Raw genomic sequence first — 25981 nt, 5'->3', positions numbered from 1 at the left:
TATTTCAAATTCTTTAAGGTAGTGAACAGGTAGAATCATTAGCATGTCAGGCAAAATGCTTAGTGGCATTTCATCTGTCTTCAAGTTCTGAGTTCAAATTCTGCTGAGGTCAACTTTGCCTTTCATCCTTTCAGCGTTGAGAAAATAAGTACCAGTTGAGCACTAGGCCCTATATAACCAACTTAGCCTCTCCCCAGAAATTTCTGGCCTTGTGCCAAGAGATGAAAACAGTATTTCAAATGGAAATAATACATTTCTAAATCTCTCAGAGAGATTTATGCAGTAGTGATATGATGAAGTAGTTTTATGCTGTCAACTTAATGTGACAGTCCCCCTGAAGGGAATAATACTACTGTTGGTTAGACCTAGGAAGCTGCCCGCTTCCTGCCAGCCTTGACACATTTCCTGTGTCCTTATGTTTACAAGGGGAATATTGCAAATGCTTTTCCACAAGTATTATTAGAGTTACTGCTCTGATGATATCCTGTATCCTACTTACTGGTCATCATTGTTGGTAACCTCTTTGGCACCACAGCTACTTTCATTGTTGTCATCATCGTTATCAATACCATCATTATGAACATCATCATCACAAAAACGATGATGACGACAGCAACAATCACCACAACAATCGCTGCCATCACCACCACCACCACCATCATTTTTGTAGAGAGAAATAACATGGTATGGTGCAAGATTTATTAAGGTCTCTTACATTTCTTGATGTCACATAAAGACAGATTAGATCATTTTCCCATCCTAACATTATCATGGTTTATGATGATGATTTCTTTTTTTTTTTTTTTTTACAATGGAAGTGTTATGGCCACGAACAACTCATTTAGCTTAACCCAATTCAGCTCAGCTCACCTAGTTTGTCGTCATTGTCATCACCATCATCATTATCATTATCATTTTTTTTCACACCCACCTTTTCTTTGCTGGTAAGCATTTTAGAGTTATTCATTTCAAGATTTCTTCATTAGTAACTTGATAAGAGTGGACATTTAAAAAAAAGAAATTTAATGTAAGAGAAGAAATAAGATAATAATTGTAAGATATGAGAATGAAATTGTACAACTATTCATTCATTTGAAACATCTTAAGATATTGTTTGTCATTATGGCAACAAACCGGAGCAAGTAACTTGTTTCAGTTGAAAAAATTCATGTGTATGAAAAACATACAAGCAACTTGAGATATAGTTTCTTGGGAATATATGAAGGCATTGGGAAGTGTGATGCCTATGTCTTTCTTAAGATAATAACAAAACAAGAAAATCAATTCCAATTCAGAGATGAAACCAAATTACTGATGCAGCCTTTCTTTTTTTTTTCTCTATATTAATAATGAGAATTGGGAATTACTGCTATTTTGGTCTTTGTCAATCCTATGTAGGTAAGCTTAAGCTTACCTACATAGATGGAATTCATTGAAGCAAATTTTTTACGGCTGGATACCCCTCATGTTGTCAGCCGTCATTTGCTTTCAAGCAAGATAATATCTTCCCATAACCAGACATGTTTTCATGGAAGATTTGAAATGAACCTCATTTATATGACAGTTGTGCTCACTTACAACTATCACACACACACATGCATGCACGCACATACATACATACATGAATGCATACATACATACATACAATTTCCACCCACCAACCCCACTCATGTCATACAGTGAGACTGAACCTAAATTAATGACTTGTTAATTTTTTTCTGATTCAATGCACATCGAGTTCAAATCCAGCCAAGATCAATTTAGCGTTTCATCCTTTTGGTAAATAAAGTACCAGTTGAAAATGGAGGTCTGATGGAACTGTTAGAATGTCAATGGGATATCATGATATATCTAATCCAGCTCTTTGCATTCCAAAGGCAAAACCTGCATCAACACTTATACCAAACTATATCAGCCAAGCCTTTCTCTGAGACAACAACAGTGACATAGAAAAGGAACAACTGCTAGTTTTCCACAAAAATCCTTGTGCAAGCCATCACATTAGCAAGGAACTTTGCAGATGAAGATACTCAAACTGACTATAACAGACAAACACATGTCACTGATGTATACAACAGTAATTTCTTAAGCAGATATGAAACCTTAAACAAGTCGATCAATGTTTTTTTCATTTTTTGACATAAAATAATACTTGTTGTAAATTGTTAGTTTATGAATGGAAGAATTGCATTCAGATGGAAGATTCCATTTGTCTGTATCTGTTTGTTATGCCTACATGATATACTGCTGTAATATTTTAAATGACTTTCATTCAGCTGTGAGTGTTACTGTTCTCAATGATATCTTAAGTTTCACTTGCCAGTTGTCCTCCTGCTTCTCTACCACCTATCTTCTTCTTCCCCTCCTCTTCCTCTTCCTCATCATCCTCATCAACATCATCTTTATAAATCTGTTTAAGGTTTCACATATCTTCAGTCTTCACAGATCATTCACATATAACATCAGTGTTTTGCTTCCACACAGCATTACACTTCTTAGACATGCTACATATATTCTTCTTTTCACATAGCAATAAAAATTAATTCTTTGTTACAACCAGGAGCAACAGATCATCAAAGTTCTTCCACTCTTTTCATACTCCAGTCATTATATTTTCTTTATAACTTTCTCCAATAACATAAATTATTAACATCTGGTGAGCTATCAGGATAGTTTATGGTTTTTGTTTAACGTGGATACGCTGTCATGCTCTCAATCATTCACTACTAAACAATTACAAGTTGTATTATCTTTTGTATTCTTTCTTTTCAATGTAACTATTGAACCTGCCAAAATTAATGTTTATAATAGTCAAGCAGTCCTGTATCAAGAATATAGTTGATCAAATGCTAAAGGACAACTCTCAGATGATCACACTGAAAAGAAACTGATCAATATTCAAAAAATTCTAATAATAAGTCACTAACTTGAATGAAGTACTGCATTTTGAATCAATGGCAGAGCCTCTGCATGGTGGCTCACCTTGCTGGTAATAGCAGGCAAATCTCCTCTCAAATCACACCTTACTATTTCAAAATGCAAAAAGACATATGGGATAATATAGTGGTAAATACCACACAAAAAGTCAATGATTGCAGTTGGAATGTTTTTGAATCTAGGTATGCTCAAAGTTCTCTTTGGGTTAAACAATGACTAGCAAACATGGTCTAATATTTAATGAGCAATAATATTTTAACATAAAAATCTATTATTCTTGAAGTTATGTAACCAGAATATAGAAGCGGTTATTTCATTTCTCCTCTTATAGTTCAACTTTAAAAGCAATATATAAAAATAATCATGACTCTAAAATTGAAACATGCAGTCTCATATACATGTAATATAGTGAGTTAAAAAAAAATGTGAATGATTGGTATTATCCAAGCAATTAGTAGTCAGAATCTCCTAGGGGGTGTTCAAAATCTAAAAACAACAAAATAAGGGAGGTAACTTCAATAAGATCAGTTAATCAAAATTCTTTGGCTGTAACATGATACAGGTTGGAGTGCACCGCATCTTTAAAGGCAACTGATGAAAGTGATGGGCATGTTTCAGTTTTATTATACTTCCTCAGTGAAACATACTCTACTCAGTTTGCACGAGTGTGTGTGTGAGCATTTTTATATCACTTTGTAAGACAAGTATTTTGTTGTGACATTGAGCTTACTCTGTGAATGCCAAGGAAAAAGCTAATGAAATTAAACATGACAGGAAATCTGGAGTAGAGCTTAGACCATGAATGGCTGGACTATATGTCTTTCTTCTGATACAGTTAATATAGTGACAAATGTTATACCACATTTTCCCTTGAACTGAGGTTAGGGAAGGAATTCCAACATGTATTTGGACAGTCTATTACTTTCATGTTATCAAAAGTCAATTATTACCTCCGCTTTAGCGAAGGCAGAGGTATTGTTTTCAGTCATGTTTGTTTGTTTGTTTGTTTGTGGACAAGATACCTCAAGAACCACTGGATGGATTCGGATAAAACTTTCAGGGATATTTGGCCTCATGAATGGCACAAACTGATTCGATTTGGGGATTGATCCAGTACCAGACAAGGATTCTGGATTATTTTTCCTGTGTTTTTCATTTAACTTTTGAGAGCAGTCAGATTCATTTTTAGTATTCTCGTTTATGAGAGCAATAATTTATTTCAAATATTCTCATTTTAAAAATCATCTCTGGCTAAACATTGGTATTGCCTTGGCAGAAGTTTGCACACTCTAAGTGCTCTTATTTTCATGTTATGACCACTTTAATACCCTGAACACTTCTCCAGCCCTGCAAATCTTATAAGACATCTTACATTCATAAAATAGCTGGAAGACAACTGACAAAGTGAAAACACAATTAATTATCTAAACAGCAGTCTAATTGTTGATAAAAAAAATCTATCAGGGATTTCCAAACAATATATGAGGTCCATCAGTTTTAATACTGAGAATAAAATTTCTCTTTTCTACACTGTAACAAATTCCATACTTAACAAATCAATGTCTCTACACCATAACAATTTACACACACCCACTGATTACAATATTCAAAATATAATTGAAAGATTAGCTTGAGACATGTTTACAATGTTTATTCCATGTGCAGACTCATTCTGCAAGTACAAATACTTACAAATGCATACATGCACTAACAACATTCCATCATTCTGCAAACACCTTCCAGAAATCACAATCTTCTTCTGTCTGATTTAGATAAACATAAACCACAGACATATGCATACTCACACTAACTTGTCTCCAGTATCATTGCCAAAAACTGTGTTAGGTTGCCATGCACCTGTAATAAATTCTTAAAGACCTCAGTTCTCTCCCACTGACCAAATCTAGCTTGCCTCTCTCTGTTGCAGTCATCATAAAAAATTTTGTATGTATAGACTGAATAGTAAACTGAATGTGAGAGGTCTTGACAGTCATACTGCATCTAAAAATACTTTTTACATGATGGAGTTGTCTGACCAGACTCAAGTACTGTATATCTAGTGTTACATTGGTGAGCTGGTGATCTTACTTAGTCAATAAACTGTCTGTAGTATCAGTGTATTTGAAAAGAACTGACTGGAAATAGTAGCAACAACTATAACCAGAAAAATTAGTATCTATGAAGTTTTATAAGAATCACTTACAATGGATCGTAGTGTTTTCAAACAGACAGTTTAAATTTTAGGATTTAATAAAATAAATTAGGTCAACTGATGTATGCAATAAATGTGATAACTGTAGTAGAGACTGAAGATAATTCATTTCAGTTAAATTTATATTTGTTGAACTCAAATTGATCTGATCAATAAGCTGAATGGGTATACATACATTTTTTTTTTATATTTAAGGGATTGATTTTATAAAGGTCACACAACAACAAAACAGTAATTGTTAATCCTTATTCAACAAATCTTCAAAATTATCCAACCTATATTAACTTGTAAAAAAAAAAAATTAGAAACTTTTTTGTTAAGTTGGATATGAACATTTTTATTTTAGTTTCTTATAAAATTTGTGTAAAATTCCTGAGAGTTAATAGACATATCTTATGAACATATTACAAGACTGGCAGAATTGTATGAATGCCAAATCAGAACTGTATTAAGAAAATTTCTGAAATTTTCTTGGGAATTCTTCAAATACAAATTTTCAGTTTACTTTACAAACTCTAATAGCACCTCAAAAATATGTTCTGCTAATGATTACAAAGTTGTTGGTTTCTTGCGTGACTTTCAAACTGAATAATGCAGTTATGCTTTAATGTATTTCCATAATTATTCTTAAAGTAAAAAACCAAAGTATTTTTTATCATTATGGATATTGTTGTTCTTTTTCTGCCGTTAGAATTTCTGCTAAGAGAATGTAAAACTAGTTCTGCCCTGATCAAAATGGATGTCAGGTTATCCTTATCTCATAGGCCGGAATACAAGTTATCACTGAAATATAAGTCTCGCGTGATCAAACGGTAACAATCGAGGTTGGTGTGGCATTAGGTAAAAATCGTCAGCTAAAATGGCGGAAAGACGTCGACGTAGGAGACTATCTGAGGAGGAGAGTGGTGAAGAGGTATCAGAGGATTCTAAAGAAGTTAAGACGCGTGATTGTCCTTCCGAATGCGTATGTACATTATTTTCACCTCTTTTTATTGATATTAAAATGTGTAATATCGATGTTAATGCACCGAAACCTCGTCGCCTGTTGCTCGAGAGATCGGTTGCGTTAAAATACTGATTAGCTTCTGTTAGTTCTGCTTATTTTCATGGATCGTAACAACCTACAGAAGGACTTTTACTTTCTTAATAAAACCAAGACGACATCGAGAAATCAATTAAGATTTAATTAACAGCAACTGTGCCTCCTCTGTGTTGTTTATTTCTCTCCGGCTTTCCCCTCAGTTTACGTGTGTATATGGTACATGTAGATTTCTACTCCTAAAAACTATCCCGGGTAATAAAGCAAAGCTTGTTCTCGCTAAATGTTGGGGTAAGGAAGAAATTGTTGCCTGCTTGTGTACTAACTACTTACTGGAATTTCATTTATACGAAATATGGTGGTAATGATTGTGTATTAGGAGTAAAACATTACAGTGATTTTTTCTGTTATTTCAATACGATGAAAGCGAGCGTAAATTATAGGATTCTACAAACAACACGGGACGTATTCAAGTAGGTTTCTCGGACAAACTCTTTCTTGCAACACCATAGAAGCACCAATATAAAATAAATGCGTTTCTCTGGCGTTTTTGTTTTGATTGTTCTTTTTATGTTATCTCATCATTGTTCAAAAGAGAAAAAAATGAAAATAAATAGCTCTTTTATGAACACTTGCAAGAATGGAGTCATCGGTGTCAATAACCCATTGGCACTAGTAATTTCTTGTGGGCATTTTTAAAAGCTTTTAGTTTATAAAGTTAAACTTTTATTTTGATATGATTGAGCTTTTGATATTCGTTTTTAAATTAAAACAAAGATCAGATACTAAACTACAAAAACAGTTATTACAATTTAAGCTAGACATTTTTCTCAAATTCTTTCAGGCTGACTAACAACTTGCAGGTTTCAGTTGTATCTCAGACAATTCTCAAATAGTGTTCCACAATGAGGAACAACTATTTACTTATATAGAATAAAGAATTTACTCATTTTGTAATTTGTTTAATCTACATTCTAAAAACCACGTGCATATAAAATATAAACTTCTTCTATTCAGTTCATTTAACCCAATTTAAATATTCGTCGATCGATAATGATAAAGTTTATATTTATATTCACTCATTTTCGTTTCTTTTGATGTTGAAACTATGAAGTACTGTGTCTGATAGAAACTGTCCCACCAATCATCTCTTGTAAAACATTATGAAGAACTCCATCCCTACAGATGCTTAACATTTTAGCTATCTATATATTTACTGTGGAGTTATTTTGTTCATTTTCCAGTTAGTAGTGCTTGTTGTTTGAAGAAATCTTAGTATTTTAGGTTAAGAGCTCTTTATTTTAATTACGTGATGTTTTCCTTATGTAATTACGGCGATATAGTTATATGGTATGACTTTAAAATAGGTTGATGAATATTTTCGTGCAAATTTACTCTGTGATATTTGTAAGTCTTCATATTTGATCTCTTCTATATTATATCTTTTATATGTCGATATTTATCGTGTTCGAATCATTTCTAGTTTTAATGTTGAGTGTTGTGTTGACGTTTTATTTCAATTTGTATTTTCAAACTTCTTATTTTAAAGTATTTAGAGATATATGAGCTCGGATTTTATGAGTAACAAATCTAAATCAACTTGGAATTTTTTTTTCCCTCCAATATACTCCACATTACTGTTAATGTCTTCTTATTTTTTCAATTTGAACGGTTTAAAGTCTTGGATTTCTCAATTTTCTATTCATTTTGCCTGGAATAATTTACATTGATTTAGTTAACAGGAGTCCGGAAACCTTTTGAATTAGCGATCAATAGGTAGCCTAATTCTTTGATCCCCAATAATAACGGAATGCTCACCCATTCTAGGGGAGTCACCTTGGTATCAGAAAGGCACGAGTAAAGAACTGCTTGAACATTGTAACTCTGAATATATATACAGAGACGGATTTTTCTCAAACCTCTTTAGGAAACCTTATTTTCGAGCCAACGAGGGAACGTCTTCGGAGTCACTGCACTGGCTAGAAATAACAGTAAAATCTCTCTTCACTCACAATCTACAAATGTTGGATAATGGGTTCCTGCATATTTGAAAAGACAGGGTGGTCATAGCTGGAATAGGTTTTTGAACATAGTTCTGCTCTGTCAGAACTGACCTGGGACTTAACATTAACCTCTTATTTTGGGTTACCACTTTGTATAATTATATTTTCATATACAAAAACGTTTTTTTTTTCTTCTTTCTTTCTTTATATCATAGAATTTGTCTAAGAACATTTTCTCAACCTTTTCAATACCAGTGATGACTAGCTTGCAAACCATAAATGTATTTGGCTTGCATTTGTAATTACATTTACTTCCTTTAAAAATTACATAAGCATTTTCCGATGTTCAGAAAACGAAACACAGTGCAATACTAAATACTTTCATTTTGTCAAGTATTCTTATTTGCGAAAAAGAGTTAGTCACTGATCAGTAATTTGTATTTTTAAAATCATTCTTTCCTTACAATATACTAGTGTGTGTTCATGTAGGCTATTTAAACTTTTAAGAGCCATTCACGTTTACTGCTTTTTAGTTTATTTATTTATTTTCAAATGAATCATTTTCTAAGATTCTAGCTTCGAAATTTGAAAAGGTTTGTTAGTTTCTGTTATATATATAATCATTGTCGTCGTTTTAACGTCCACTTTTATACATCAACAAGTTTTCTTAGAGATGACTCTCTTAACCAGTTTAAAGTTAATTTTCGTCCTTTTTTTCTGTAATTATTAGCTCTTTTAGTAATCAGACAAATTTTATTTGGGGTAAACCGAGGAACACGAGGCAAGATTAGTGTAACTCTCTATTTCAAGAAAAGATGTAGAGAATCCATTTTAATCACAGGAGCAAATAGCTTCTAGCTTATCTGATAGTTGATGAATGAACTAGTTTATGCTTTTTATATATTTTTTTTACATGCTCCCAAAAACAATTTGCTTTTTAACGGAAAATGATGTTTCAAGTTCTAGAATTTTTGTTTTATCACAATAGGTTAAATTCTACATAATTGAAAAGAATGGTTCTTATAAATGATCCACTGGAATTTTATTATATCCAAGAGTGTAAGGTATTGCGTATAGTCTGGTCAGCACAAATATTTACAGGTAATGTAGATGATGAGGAACAAAGAGTTGTACAGTATTAGTGGGATGGAGTAGAGCTAACAAGCTGAAACAACAAAGTCTGTTGTTTTAGTGGTGAAAAGGGCATTGAGTACCTTGTACAGTAATAGACCATGGTCTGAAGACTGTCAGAAAGATGACTTTCTTCTGCATGTTCATGATGTATTTAACTAAAATTGTGTCACATAGTAAGTCTGATGAGCAATATAGTATCTACAGTTGCTCATGCTAAAGTATTTTTTTACCTCTGAAGAGTAGCAAATTCTTGTAGTTGACATAAGATTAAGAAAGTGTATCTTCCATGAGAGCTATATGTTCCTGGGAAGCTTTTATGATTAATTACCTCACTCTTAATATCTTGGTCACTACAGCTAGCAAGCTGTTGAATTTAATCCCCAACAATTGTATTACACAAGCATTAGTATCATGTTAATTTAATTCTGTACTGGATCTTATAAATCCTTCACCTTTCACTGCTTAATACTTTAACAGGATCACATTACTTCAATTATTCAATTGCCTTTACAAAGCAGAATGCTTTCTACTAGAAAAAATATCCATTCCAAAAAGTCTTGGAATTTTTCTTCTTAATTTACAAGTTAGAAAAATTAGCATCAAATAAATACAAAATTGCATTTTCACAAGACTTGATCAAGTTTGAGACTTAGTTGCTACAATTATTGGCTTTTAAAATATCACCATATATATCACCAAATATCATTGATATTTTGTACTCATTAAGATTCCTATAATATCAACACATCTATTTCTTTTGTGAGGGCCTTATCAGGTTTCTGTATCTAGTTTACTCCGAGTAAACAGAATGAAGATTAATTTATTTTACTGCAGACATTTCTGTGGTTATCGCATTAAGAAGTGAAGCATTTTTAATCCTTCACACTGATACAAATAGAAATTTCCTCTTCATTGATTTTAGTTGTATTATCATGAAAATAAATTAGGCAATGTCTTTTAAGACAAAAATTTGTTTGCTTTTAGAATATATTTGATTATTGTAATTGTGTACATATCTACAATGTCTACAGCTTGTTTGCTTAATAGACAGCAAAGGTATTCTAAAATGATTAACTTTCTAACAGTTCCTTCAGTTTCTAATTTTTCCTATTTTCTTATATATATATTACCTTTATATTTTTAAACTCTTTTAATTATCTATCCTTCACTTTCATTTGCTAAATACTAAAAGTAATAATTTCATGTTTTAACAAATCAATTAGAATTACACCTTTTTTTTTTGTGGTGGAAGTAGTTAGGTTATTTTTAGCTCATATTGACTAACACATTGTTCTGATCATTTTTCACTTTCTTGTTTTAACATGTTTCCAGGATACTCTATTGGGGTGAAAAGATACTGGACGAAAGATTTAATGACTTAAAGGCAACAATAGAAATAAACTGTTATGAAGTTCTCTGATCTTATTCTTTGCTATTAATTTATAATATTTAGTATCTTGTCTATCAGGAGCTTAATCTTTAAACATTGTGTAATTTACTGATGTTATCCTAAATCAGAATTAGGATTAAGACTTAGATAATTAAAACAGAATTTATTTGATTATCACAACTATCAATATTGAAAACTGAATTTTATATTACTTTCATTTCACATGTAGGTGTCTGTAACAGAAGATATGAGGCTGAAATTTCTCACAATCCTAACAGACAACTTTGAGAATATTTAATTGGACAAAGATTAGCTGAACTTCATGTCTACAGAGAAATTGTAGATCAATGGCTTGTAGTTGCCACTTGCAGTTATGGTCATTAAAATATTTCAATGATTTTTCTGTTTTATAGTCTCTTGTCTCTGACCTAAATTGTACTTAAGAATTTCTACATTCAAAGGTCATAGTTTCCGTTTCATACAAAGTTTTAAACTTGTAAAAAGCTGAAAGCAATAATTAAGAGAGCAAAGCCTTTAATTGAGTAACAAACTAACAGTAGCAGTAAATTGGTTTTGTTCACTGTTTGAACAATAAAAAAAATTCAGTATATTAAAGGCATTCTCACTCCCTGTGCTGATAAAGTTGAAGAAATCGGTAAACTTATGTGAATTCTTAGTCACTACAGTTGCATAGTCTTTAAGTAAATATGACAAAATCCCTTTCTTTATATTTTGCGTAATTTTCAGAATTTGCTCTTTTTTTATTTGAAAAACCCTCAATCATTTTGTTGCTATACTCTGCTTCTGTTTCAATTAATTTAAAAAAATATGAATAATTTAGTAATATAACTTTGTCGTTATTAAGCTGGTATTTGACTCATTTAACAGGAAACTTTGATGGAAGGTTTTAATTTAAATCACTTAAACATTTCATTCAGTCATATCCAACCCAAATATTGTACCTGTTTTATGTTTAAACTGGCTAGATCTGGCCTCTCATAGCTATCGTAGAATGTCATTCTAAAAATAAACAATCACATCATTGAAATCTCAATGCTACAAGATAATGTATAATAATATATAATTAATTCAAAACACTGTGAATAAATATTACATTTGACAGTAATTTGATGCTAAAGGGTTAAAGACGACAAAAATAGATGAAATCAGCTGTATCATACTTTGATACTCAATGGAATAAAAAAAATAAACACTCCTAATAAAAGCAGCATTAAAAAGTGCAATGAAAAACAGAACCAATAAAATATTGGTTATAAAAATGTTAATGCTCTAATATTAGATTATTGCCTGTGTAGACATTTGTGGACACTCTAAGTAAGTTACATACCTAGTGTACTTTCTAGTATTGTGAAAACCAGTACTTTCTTAACTATTATAATCAAAGGTTAATTTCTGACTCTAAGATTATGGGTTTGTTTCTTTCTTTCTTATAATGTCTCTCCAACAGTACTTCTTAACCTCCTAAAATTAGTCCATAAGATGTAATTTTCTATGGCTATTGTCCAAATTAACTTTTTTCCTTTTTATTATAGTCTTAAAGTTTATTTCTAGCACCTAATTACTTACAAAACGTTTTATTTTCAATACATTTAATTTTTTTCAATATACATTTTAAACTACTATTGATTTTGTTAACTGTAAACTAAAATTTTAATATTTGTAGTATTTTCACTTAAATAATGTGTAATCATATATATATATATATATATATTTTTTAATTTTGAGCTAGTTAATGCAATCTTAAATAAAAGGATTTTTACATTATTTGCATTTGATGGATATTTGTCCTCATCTTGTTTGTTGTTAACACGTTTCAGCTGATATACCCTCCAGCCTTCATCAGATGTCTTGGGGAAATTTCGAACCTGGGTTCTCATTCCTAAAATTTCCCCAAGACACCTGATGATGGTTGGAGGGTATAGCAGCTGAAATGTTGTGTTAACAACAAACAAGATGAGGACAAATATCCATCAAATCGAACTAAATTCGACAACTGGCACCCATGCCAACGTCTCCTTCACCGGACACTAAACTCGGTTTGTGAAGACCTCTTGGGGCAAGTGAAAGCGAAATCGTGATGGCACCTGTACCAGTGGAGCGCTAAGAGCACCGTCCGAGTGTAATCGTTGCCAGAGCAGCTATCTGGCTTCCGTGCCAGTGGCACGTAAATAGCACCATTTGAGCGTGATCATTACCAGCATCACCTTCCTAGCACTTGTGCCGGTGGCACATGAAAAGACATTCGAGCGAGGTCGTTGCTAGTGCTGCTAGACTGGCTCCTGTGCAAGTGGCATGTAAAAAACACCATTTTGAGCATGGCCGTTGCCAGTAGCGTGTGACTGGCCCTCGTGCCGGTGGCACGTAAAAGCACCCACAACACTCTTGGAGTGGTTGGCGTTAGGAAGGGCATCCAGCTGTAGAAAGTCTACCAAATCAGTTTGGAGTCTGGTGTAGCCATCTGGTTCACCAGTCCTCAATCAAATCGTCCAACCCATGCTAGCATGGAAAGTGGACGTTAAACGATGATGATGATGAAATGTAAATTATGTACATAATTCCTCATCTCTTGAATATAGAACTGAAAAGGATTTTTATTACTTGCAATGATAAAAATAATGTAGGATTTTATTAGTCTGTATAATATTGTATGAATGTAGGCATTGCTGGATTGTTGAATTCTTTTGTCGCTATGTGGCCTATGGTTTGATCCCATTGTGTGTTACTTTGAGGAAGTGTCTCCTACCATAGCCTTAACTTGACCAAATTCTTTTCATTGAAATTTAGTACACAAAAACTGTCTTGGAAGCTTCTCTGAGGATCCTTTCTTGTTTTCAGGTAGCAGACTGTTAACCAGTTGAACAATTTAGCAGAATACACATTCAAGCAAGATCTCTAATCTGGGGATAACTTTCTCCCACCAGTCTCATAGGTCCTTCATTTCACTATATGGGATGGGCGTGGGGTGGGGAGAAACCATTAGTTTCAGTTATTATTGTTATTTATTTAAAAATTATTATGAAAAAAATCAGTGTTGAAAATCAGTAACATTTTCACTGTAATTTTTCCAGGTTAGTGAAGATGAACATTCAGATGGTAAGTAATAAAATTTTTTTTTAAACTTAATAAATTTTTATTTACAAAAATGCTGGATATTATTAGAAAACTTGCTGGTTATCAACAAAACAATTTGGTCTTGTAACTACTTAAATGGAGAATATCAAGCCAAAATAACATGTATTCAGTTAGCTTATTGATATATATTTTTTTCATTTGTCATTAACTTTGTTGACATGATCAATCTTCTCTATATGTTTTTGTACTTAGGCTTTTGTAATATAAATCAATGAGAATCCATTTTCCTTCATGGTAAGGTATTTGTTAAAAGCAAGATTCCATTAACCAATTATAATTTCTTTCATCAATAAGTGGCAAATTGGTTGAATTGTTAGGATTGGATAGAATGCTTGTGGTATTTTGCCCAGCTCTTTGTGCTCTAGGTCCAAATCCTGCCACGGTGAACTTTGCTATTCAACCTTCAGATTTGTTAAAAAAAAAGAAAAGTACCTTTCTTGGGAACTGTAAGAACAACACAAAGGATACCTCATAGCATTTACATTCTGAGTTCAAATCTTACTATGGTCTGCTTGTATTGTAAATTTACCACACAGCCTCATTTAACACTATCATCTGGCACCTTGGGTGCCTTTTGTAGAGTCCATTCTGTTGCAAGTATTCAGACCAAACCTCAGTTTCTGAATGTCTTTCACAAGTCTCAAGCCCTGTAAAGAGTCATAGGTAATGGCTTCCCTCTTTATTCAAAAATGATATTTAAAATGCTTAAAATTTCAATCACTTCAATTTCTATTCAAATTTTCGATACAACCAATTCCTGTTTTATTTTTAGCTTCTTAATTGTAAGTTGTCTGCTAGAAATTCAGTCATGCTTACTTTAAAGAAATATCATATTGATAGTCATATCTAAGTTATTTTATTATTTCTAACTTTCAGAAGTTGAAGTGTCTGATTATGAGAGTGTTGGTGATGGAAAAAAATCTACTGTAAGTTTATTAACTTTTTAAAAGAATATATTATATTTCTCTGTTATCTTTTGAAAGAACTAACTGCTCTGGTTAATATACTTTCAATGAACAGTTAAGTCTGTAAATTACAAAAAAAAAAAAAATCTGAAGAAAAATATTCATCATCATCGTTTAACGTCCATTTTCCATGCTAGCATGGGTTGGACGGTTCGACCAGGGTCTGGGAAGCCAGGAGGCTGCACTAGGCTCCAGTCTGATCTGGCAGTGTTTCTACAGCTGGATGCCCTTCCTAAAGCCAACCACTCCATGAGTGTAGTGGGTGCTTTTTACGTGCCACCGGCACAAGGCCAAAGGGAGCTGGCAACAGCCACGATCGGTTGGTGCTTTTTATGTGCCACCGGCACAGAAGCCAGTCAAGGCAGCACTAGCATCGGCCACGTTCAGATGGTGCTTTTTACATGCCACCAGTACGGGTATCACAAATTACAATTTCCATTTGATTTTTATTTTGATTTTTATTTCTTTCGAACCTACACATATCCTCCGCAGTCACGGCCCATGTTTCACTACCGTAAAGCATGGCAGTTCGCACACATGCATTGTACAGTTTACCTTTCACTCTGAATGAGAGGCCCTTTGTCACCAGTAGGGGTAGAAGCTTTCTAAACTTTGCCCAGGCTATTCTTATTCTAGTGGTAACACTCTCTGAGCATTCATCCCCAAACAGCAGTAATGATGGCATTCTTTCATTGATGAAATTCACCAATGTGATAAAATGCATTGCTGGGCCATATTTTCCCAGTTTTCTGTGGCTTGAAGCAGACAAAGTGTACATCTGATCAGTTGATAGTCATATTATTGAGCGGCAATTTTATTTTGTTTCAATCCTAAAGCTATGAAATCATTGGTGCAAGTTAGATATTATAAATGTAATTTAAAATATGAGATAGTATCAAAAAGTTCCCAGACTAGTTCTGTAGCGCACCCAAACACAGTTGCGTGCTCAGTGAGAGCTAGCAGTGACCTTCGTGAGGCAGTACTCCAAGTGACATCGCTGTATTTACTTCACAAGTTGTGAAATTTGTGCTTTTGTGATCATGTGATAAACTTGTGAAGTTTGCTACAGAGATACTGAGCATGCTTCAGCAAGCTTACAGCGGCAAGGCAGTGGGTCAAGTAATGTTTCGATTGACACAGGTGCACAACAGAGCCACAGCTCAATCAAGAGCATGCTCATAGTCTTTTCTGACATCTGCGGTATTGTGCATCGAGAATTCGTCCTCCAGGGCCAGATTGTCAATCTGTTCTACTGCAACATTTTGAAGCATTTTAAGTAGGACATTCAGTAAAAGTAACCAGATTTGATTGGATTCTTCACAACAATGCACTCTGTCATCAAGCTCTCTTCACTCTTGAGTTTCTTACCAAAAACAACATGGTATCACTTCCACAGTCACCAGATTTAGCATCTGCAAACTTCCATGTCTTCCCCAAAATGAAAATGCAGCTGAAAGGTTGCCGCTTTAACACCATTGTCAAGATCTAGAATGAATCGCAGAAGGTCTTCAACGCATTTATGGAAAACGACTTCCAGGCCGGATTCCAAAAGTGACAGAAATGCTGGGACCGGTGTATTGCTATGCAAGGAAATGATGTTAAAACTTAGGTAAATAAGTTATTTTTTATTAAATGTAAACTAGTCCGGGAACTTTTGACACCACCTCATATAATTGCTGCAACTTGATTCACTGACCCCAAATTGTTATTTATTTGATACTCTTTTTATATCATCAAATTCTGACTGTGATATATCTTTTAAGAGCATTCGTGTTTAAACATTGTTAAGGATGGTTCACTTTTAGATCTGCTTTGTGTCTAAAATCATTTAAGTATTCGAAAAATACCTTGCTGTATTTGTTTACACTCTTCGCATTTTGAGTTCAAATCCTGCCTGGATTAACTTTACCTTTCATCCTTTCCGGGCTGATAAAATAAAGTAACTATCCAGCACCTGGGTCAATTTACTGACTAGCTCTTCCCCTCAAAATTACTGGTCTTGTGCTTAAATTAGAAATTATTTGGTGGTGAATTGGCAGAACCATTAGATCTTCAGACAAATGCCTTGCAATATTTATATTTATTCTAACTCTCTACATTGAGTTTCAATTGAACCAAGGTCAACTTTGCCTTTCATTCTTCAAGCATGAACAAAAAGTACTGAGTCAGTTTAATCAACTTATCCTTCCCACCCTCAAATCTGTAGCTTTGTACCCCTGCTAGAAATGATTATTGTTATTAGTTATTTATAGAAATACTTTTCAAATCAATAACATTTGTAACCCTTCAGCACTTAAACCAGCCATATCTGACCTTAAATGTTCTACCTGTTCTGTGTTCAAACTGACATGATCAGTCCTCTCACACCTACCCACAAATGTCATTCGAATCATAAACAATTACATCATTGAAATCTCAGAGCTATGAGATAATGTATGATTAATTTAGAGTAATATGAATAGTTGACAAAGTAATCTTAATGCTAAAGGGTTAAAGCATTGGTTGTATACCTTTTTAATGAAATATCTCCTACCAGAATAATGCTTTATTATAGCCTATCACAAAATTCCCCACAGTTGTGTTCTTCCTAATAAAACTATTTTAATTAGTTTAGTTTTTAGTTGCTGCATGTTACTGAAGTCTCCATTTACTAACTCTCTTTTTGTTGCTCTCTCATCTATCACTCACCAATATTATCCATTCAATGTACACTGTCACCTGCATGGGATGACATTTCAGATTTGTTTGTACTCAATATCTCTACTTCCTACCTTCTGTACTAGTAGTCATCACTTCCTCAATCCTAGTTCACTCATTGGCGGCCATATCTCTCTCTCTTTCTCTCTTTTTCTCTCTCTCTCTCTCTCTCTCTCTCTCTCTCTCTCACCCATCTCTAGTGCTATTTATCACATTTTATCTCTCTTACCATCACCCAGCTTCAGTTATTGTTTTCCATCTCTCTCACACATACCCTTCCCAATCACTTATTGTTAACATACATCCACTCTGTCACTTCCATTACCTCCTCTTTCATCAACTATCTCATTTCCTTTCATTTTTTTTTACCCCATTTCACTTGTACCACTCATACTGAGTTTCTATTCAATCTCCTTACCAGTTAAGAATATATAGCTGCTATTACATCCATTACTTTTTCACCTTCTCATCCTGCTTCTTTTTCTGTCTGTTGTGGATGAGAATGTTGAAAGTTGTTGACCACTTCACTTATCTCAGCAATGACATACATAGTAGCATTAGCTAAAAAGACTTGGACACGCTGATGCAGTTGCTGACTCATTGAACGAGGATGTTCGGCACTGTCGATATCTGAGCAGAAGGACAAATGTTCAGGATTCTACATATCTGGTTCACCCTGTCCTGTTCTACAGTTGTGAGACTAGAACACTTAGGATCTGCCAGAACTCCTTTGATACCAGGACACATCACAGGATTATGAGTTACCCCGTTGGTTGAATTTCATATCCAACCACTGAATCTACTCAGAAACTGGGATGCATCATGTTACTTGTTTGGTTCAGGAACACCAGCTCAGACTGTATGGCCGTGTTGCTTGATTTTCTGAGTTAGACCTTTCTTACTGTGTCCTCTTGATTGAGGATCCAGCTGGGTTGACAGGTCATGTTGGTCAACCACATGCCACATGTTCATAACAGATGAGGAAGTATCTTGCAGAGACGGGGACTGTCTGGGGCTCTGCTTGATGGGTTGCCTGAGAGGACCCAGGAATATACCTATAAATGGTGAATGCAACAGCACATGCACCCACACCTCACCTCACCTGACTCTTCTATTCATCTTCTCAGTGATGTCTTGAAAGAACAGAGACAAGATAGTGAGGACACTTGCAAGGGATAAGAAAACCTTACAGTGTACTCTGTAAAGGAGTTGATGAATAACTGGAGACAACATAGGGTCAGGAAAACTCTTTAGTTTTCTAAAGACATTACAATCTGTCTACTAATGATTCCATAATAAAATATAATCAGTACACTATAAAGTGGTTGGCATTAGACTGTGAATTATGCTTTCTTTTATAACTAAGTGTAAACTAGAATCAGGCATAACACTGTTAGCTGATATTTTGCTATCGTACTGTATTGCACATTTTTACATAAGCCTCATGCAGTTTGCTCTTTACTCAGGGAATTTCTTTGTTACCAGCATAGTTAATAGCTCTGGTTTTTGAATATCTGTTTCTGCTGCTAATTTAGTCACCATGGTAACATGCTATCTAATACCTCTTGGAAGTCTTCTGATTCTTTGGGAAAATGTTTTCCATGGGTGCTCTTAAAGCTAACTACCCCTGCATTTTCTACATACAGAATCTTTTGTCCACCTGCCCATGATTCACTACTTCTATTAATCTCAAGCATACTCTTGTTTCAGATGGCAGTAAAATTCTGTATTTTTTCTTGCTAAGTAAAATTTGTATCTTTGCTACGCTTACTTTTAGATCTCTCTAGATTTTACTTCCTTTTGGAAACTTTGGCTAATTCAATTTTGAGAAATAGATTTTTTGATATACAGGAAATCCCATCAATAGCTCGTGTTCAATTTCTCTTTTATGACCTGGGGAACTATAATAAACAGAAGGGGGCTGGAAACTCAACTCCAATGGATATCTCCCTTATGTACTGGACTCCTTACCAAGTCTCACTCTGCTGACAGCACTCCTGTACATGGCTTGCATATTTCTGACAAAGTCATTCATAACTTAGTCTATTGATTTAATGTTGCTCATTTCTAGAGCATCTTGTTTACCCTTTTTAGTCATTGACATCTAGTCCAGCCACTGACAATATAGTTATCAACTTCAATAACTGGTTCATCTCCCCAATGCGTTCTCCTTAGTACCATTTTCATTCTTCTTCTTTCTTGGCTTCAGTGAGGGTGAGTGTACCACTATTATTATAAGCATATTTTTCACCAATGATGTCTTCAATCCCACGAACACTGTTTTGCAAGTGCAACACCCCATATTACAAAACATTGGCAAACCTCTTTCATATTCTCCGTGCTAATTATATCTGACATCTAGCTTCTCTTCTAGCTACTATTGTCACTGTTGCTCCTTTTATTAAGCCTTTACAAGCCTATCTCTTAGCTTTTATAATGCTGTCTACATTACTATTCTACCACCATATCTGCTTGATTCACTCATTCTCCATCCATAGATCTGGTTTGTGGCTCACAGGTAGTTGTTTCAGAAACTTAGGTTTTCTTCTATGTCTTAAGTTTCTATCTCCTAATTACTCAGTGCATCTTTCAAGCTATATCTGGTTGAGAGATCTTTCTGCTTCCATACTTTCCTTCTCCAGAGTGTCTATGTCTCAGAATATAGACATATATTCAGAAATTTAAAAGATTTCACTTTTTTTAAGACTATTTGTTCCTCATCAGTAATTCCCAACAATTATAACACAAATGATTACAACAACAATAATGATAATAATAATATCAACAATAATAGCTGTAATATCAATAATAATAGCTGTAATAGACAAAATGTCCATCAGAGAGCTGCATCTGACTTTGTTCAGACAGATTATGCAATAGCCTAAATGCTCTCATCCACCCACAACCATTTTTGTGGCCCATTTGGTTCAGTTCTGTGAACCATACATTAACCCTTTTGATACTAGCTTGCCAGAGAGAGCCTCTAGGTCTATGATAGAAACCTCTAATTTTAAAGTGATGTAAATTAAAACCTTTCACCAAAATTTTATTTTAATTTGTTCCAAACACCAGCTTAATTAATAAAAACAAAATTATTTTCTTACATTCTTTATTCAAACTTAATTGAAATGCAGCTGGTGTATTTCGTTGGAAATATGGTAATGAAAGGGTTAATAATTTGCAAATAAATGAGATGGAAACAGACGTTTAATAGGATGATTAAATTCTCAAGAGTTAAAAGAAAGATAAAAACATTTGGTAAATAACATTTCATTGTAGATTTTATGATTGACAAGCTACTTGCTAAGTGACCTGGTATGTTATATTTGCAGTGTTAACAAAACACCAACAAAAACAGTTTAGGCTAATTAACATTCAGCCCATGTTGTTCATTTAGTTCTTTCTGATCAACCAGATGTAATACTGGCTACCCAACAATCTTTAAGTTCTCGAGTGTAACAACCATTGCAGACTAACTATAAAACAATGGACCACATTGATGATTCAGTTGATGGGTAAAATATTTTGATTATTTAACCTGAACTTATTGAAGTGGGGGGGAAATATTTAGAAAAGTTTTCTTTTGTGAACAGAAAGGATCTGTTCAAAAGTAATTTTACATTTATGAATATGTGTGTGAGGAATGGAAGTGTTTTAATTGCTAAGATAGCAGTATCAATCTGGATAATGTGTAGTATTTTCATTAGAGATGTTGAAGCACCAAATAACTTTCAACATAGGAAAAATAACTGCATTGAAACTCTTTACAAATAGTTACATTCTTTGAAAGAAAATTTTAGTTTCCAATGTAATCATTACAACTCAAAAGTGGGTTTCCTGTAACATCTCTCAACTTTGTGGTTCAAATTATGAAATTATATCTTTAAACGGTTGGTGTTTCCTAGTATTGGCACACAAATGTAACACTGAATCAAAATCAAATATTTTGTTTTCAGTATATTAACTACATGAATACCTAATAAAAATGTGTAATGCAAGGTACCCAGGTCTTTTGATCTAATCTATCCCTGAAGTGAAACAAAAGAAAATCATTTTGTAAAAAGTGTTTAAAGTTGTAAGGATACCAGAAAAACATTGAGACCATATATCAAAGAATTCCTTGAACTTACTGAGAACTACTGATTTCAACTTATATTAGTTGCCAGTACTGTGTGACTGGCCCTCGTGCCGGTGGCACGTAAAAGCACCCACTACACTCTCGAAGTGGTTGGCATTAGGAAGGGCATCCAGCTGTAGAAACTCTGCCAGATCAGATTGGAGCCTGGTGCAGCCTGCTGTCTTTCCAGTCCTCAGTCAAATCGTCCAACCCATGCTAGCATGGAAAGCGGACGTTAAATGATGATGATGATGATGATTAGTTACTTCAACCTGCCTGAAACTGCTTTTAGCTCTAGTACAAATGTCGTTTCCAAAAGTTCTGAATTAAAATCTTCCACCAAACCTTAGTCACAATTTATATTCCTGACACTAGCTTTAATGATAACTAAGTTATTTTACTAAATTCTTTGTTATATTTAAAATTAATTGAAAGAACCACAGAGCATCTCAGCAGAAGTATGGTAACAAAAGGGTTAATATTTAATTTTGAAAACCACATCAAACATATGTTCACTTTTCAATCTTAGACTGTCTCACTTTCATTGCTTTTTAGTTAAATTTCCTCTTTGTAATGATGGAATTATTCCTATCATTAGCTCTAAAACATATTTTCACCTTGAATTTTTAAACTTTATTTTTATGGTTATTTCTTTCTATTTTTTAACTATCCTAGCAGGAAGCTGAAAATGGAGAAAAGGAAGATGAGGAAGAAGGAGACGATGAAGAAGAAGATGATGATGAAGATGAGGAAGATGAGAGTGAAGAAGACAGTGAGGAAGAAAGTGAAGAAGATAGTGAAGAAGAATCTAGTGAAGTAGAGAGTGAAGGAGAATATATAGAAGATGGCATCGATGAAGAACGTCAAAGTGGTGATGGTGAGGTATGTTGCGAATACTGCATTACAAAAATAAATTGTCATGAGAAACCTGATTACTTTGTTAGTAAAATATTAAAATATTGTAAATATTAAAAATCAATGGTTTGGTTATTCATCTATCTGGTGTGTGTTCTGTAAGAACTCGAGAAAACTCTTTCCTTTTCATGGATTAATTATTTAGTGTGAATATGAATATTTGGAAAGGAGTAAACATTAATATAGTTTTGTTTGTGGTGGACATTTTTATCAAACTTAATGTCAAATTTTACTTGCTTGGAATCTACATTTTTGTCCTAAATAGATTCCTCTTTATCTGTCATTTTTTAAGTATGTAATTTCTTTCCTGTTGGTCTTTCAGGAACAACCAATTGATGATAAAGATAAAGAACTGGATGATGATGAAGATCGAAGGAACCCTGCTTATGTTCCAAGACGAGGGGCTTTTTATGAACATGATACTCGCATCACTGAAGATGCAGAGAAGGAACAGATAAGATTGATGTGGGTCTAGTGAGATTTTCTGGAAATTGTTGTAATCCTAACATGTAATAAATTAACTAATTTCACATGCATTATAAAAGGCACACTAGTCATATGATAGGACTAAGCACTTAATAATATGAATTTCTTTAAGGTTGTTGATGTTAGTTGCATAATTGTGGAACATTGCATGTTTTATACTTCGCTGACTAACTTATTGTAGACGTAGTCAGCCAATGTATGTGTTAAAGTTTTGATGGCATTTTAAGATATTGAATGAACAAATTTTTACACATATTTATTGTGTTCATTTGTTCATTCAATGTCAGCTGTCATAGTTTGGACAGGGAATTATGTGAGATAGAAATCTACAGCCAGATGCTCTTTCTGTTATCATCTCTTACCTGTTTTTCCAGTAAGGGTTGTTTTTTTTTTTTTTTTTTTTTTATTCCACTAGTCTTTAAAAGTGCAGAGCAACCAGTCACAATATCAACAAGAATTGTAAACATATTGCTGTTTCATTCAGGTGCTGACAAGTAAAGCTATAGAATATCGGCATCCCACCCCACTACCATATATATGCTTGTTCACCTTCACTCCTATTTCTGTCCATCACCTACTCCCTTCCTCACACACACCCTTGCAAACTTTACTCACTCTTTTTAATCTTTCTATCTCCATGCTCTTTTCTATATCACCTTTTTTAGACATACTAATTTGAGTGTGTAGTCAGGCACCTCATTACTATCATCTCTATCTTTTTTCTAGTACCACTCTATCCATCCTTGCACACATATATAATGTAGGGTAGCCCTGAATCTTGCTCACAACAATAACTCTGTTCCTTCCATCAACACCTCACATGACCCACCTCCCTCTCTCCTGTTCTTTCTGTCAGCCAAGAGGCATCTTTAATGTTGCAAGTCACAGGACCACTTCACTAGGGCAGTGTCTTGAAAAAAGCACCCAGTACACTGCTAGATGATTGGTATTAGGAAGAGCATTCAACTATAGAAACCATGTTTAAAGTAAGACATTGGAGCAAAGTATAGTCATGCAACCTACTGGATCCCATTGACCCATCCAACTCATGTCAACAGCAAATAATTTTAGTGTCTAATGACTATCCCTTATGACCTAACTGCTTTCTCCGCTTTCCATAGTTACACTTTTGACCATATAGTTGTCAACTTGGTTAGCTAGTCCTTCTCTCAGTTCTACTTAGGGTAGCTCCCATGTTCAGCAACTTCTCATGGTAACATTTACATCTCCTTTCTTAGCAGTAATGATTGCATGTGTGCTACAACCATTCTGCAGACCTGTTTCATGAATGATGTCTAGATTCAGTTGTCACATTGCCTTTTAATCCAGAATATCTCACACTCCCGATTGTCTCGTTGCAGAATAATGGCAAACCTCTTACCATTTTCCTCCACACTATGTACACCTGAAGTTTAGCTTCTGTTTTAGCAGCTTCATATTGTTCTTTGATACCCACTTATGTCTCTTTAATTTTATGGTTCTATTTGCTACACTGTTCCATCACCATCTCATCTTACATTTGGCCAGAACCTTACTCCATCCACCTCTCTGATCTGTAGCTTGTAGCAGGTTGTCTCATAAAAGCTTTGAGTCCCAAAGAAGCTTATCATCATTTAGTATCTATCTTCCATGGTGGCATAGATTGGATGATTCTACAAGTCAGAGGACTGCACCAAGCTCTTATGTTTTTGGTAATGTTTCTACAACTGGATGTTCTTCTTAATGCCAACCACTTCATAAAGTGTACTGGTACTTTTTTCCATTGCACCTGCACTAGTAAGGTTGCCAAGTAACTTGCAATACCAAAACATCTCCTCACCTGAGTGTAGTAGAGAGGGAGGTGACTTGATGCCTGGTGTTAAGTCTAAAGTATGATAGAGGGACAGGAACATGTATCTTGCTGTAGAGGAGTTACATGGCTATTCTACATTACTTAAGGGTTGGTAGGAGTAAGCTGGGACGAGAGATATAGGTGCTAGTGACAAGGTGTCAGGGTATAACTTCAAGGTACATGAAGGTGAGTAGAAGAGAGAATAGGGACAGAGAATCAGGAAGGGTGGTTCAGTGCATTCACAAAAAGGTGAGAGGAGAGTGACAGATGATCCTAGAGGTGAATAATGAACAAGGTTGTAGGTGAAATCAGTGTAGAAATGGAAGGAGAGATGATTAGTGGCTGTACAAAAAGGGTGGAGAGCAGCAGTATAAAACTATTGAGGAATGAGAAATAGAGAGATGGCGGGGATGGTAAATGAGAAACGTGATGGAGGGAAGAATGACATGAAAGTCAGAGATACATGGGGTATAATGTCAAAACAAAGATGGGAGCAGTCAGTGGCAGATATGAGAGGGTTCTTATAATTTTATGTCTTCACTATTTGTTTGTGTTTGTATGTGTGTATATATATAAACAAAGAGATGGCACAAGAAAAAAACATGCAATGAACTTCATTAGCTGACAGCTGTTTCTGCTATAAGATGTGGTGGACTCTTAGTGCGTACTAGGACAACATCCTATGGCTTCACCAGAGCCTTGAATATGAAGTGCACTTTATTTGAGAGTTACATTTTCATAACATACAGGCATTATGAGTGAGAAAGTTTATGTTGATGGTTATAAATTTTCTCACTCATAACGCCTGAATGTTCTGAAAATGTAACTTTCCCAAATAAAGTGCACTTCATATTCAAGGCTCTGATGAAGCTATAGGATGTTATCTTGGTACTCAACTAAGAGACCACCACATCTTATAGCAGAAGCAGCTGTAAGCTAATGAAGTTCATTACATAACGTTTTTTCCGGTGTCATCTCTTTGTTTCTATTACCACTCTATACTCATATAATATTGTGTTCTGGACCATACGTATATTGAGTTCTACACCAGGTTATTAGTCTTGCTATGCCTAAGTGAAATTGATATGTATATATTTATTTT

General features: G+C 34.2%; 1 protein-coding gene across 8 annotated transcripts in view; it reads left to right on the top strand.

The window, feature by feature from the left end:
• Window positions 1-5981: 5981 nt before the first annotated feature.
• The window catches only part of LOC106875944 (uncharacterized), a 46105-nt gene continuing 26105 nt past the window's right edge, over window positions 5982-25981 (top strand). For 4 of the 8 annotated variants that reach the window (XM_089347691.1, XM_089347690.1, XM_089347689.1 and 1 more), the window contains exons 1-5: window positions 5982-6113; window positions 13805-13829; window positions 14745-14794; window positions 22326-22529; window positions 22885-23027. In XM_089347691.1, coding sequence (XP_089203817.1) covers window positions 6009-6113; window positions 13805-13829; window positions 14745-14794; window positions 22326-22529; window positions 22885-23027 — 527 coding nt within the window. In that variant the 5' untranslated portion in view covers window positions 5982-6008. Of the gene's footprint in view, window positions 6114-13804; window positions 13830-14744; window positions 14795-22322; window positions 22530-22884; window positions 23028-25981 lie in introns of all 8 variants that reach the window. The other 4 variants (XM_052965605.2, XM_052965604.2, XM_052965603.2 and 1 more) reach the window with 1 other exon arrangement.

The sequence above is a fragment of the Octopus bimaculoides genome, chromosome 2 (genome assembly GCF_046866305.1).
Source record: "Octopus bimaculoides isolate indiv1 chromosome 2, ASM4686630v1, whole genome shotgun sequence".
In the NCBI taxonomy this organism is placed as follows: Eukaryota; Metazoa; Mollusca; class Cephalopoda; order Octopoda; family Octopodidae; genus Octopus; species Octopus bimaculoides.
This window is presented reverse-complemented; position numbering and strand designations above follow the sequence as displayed.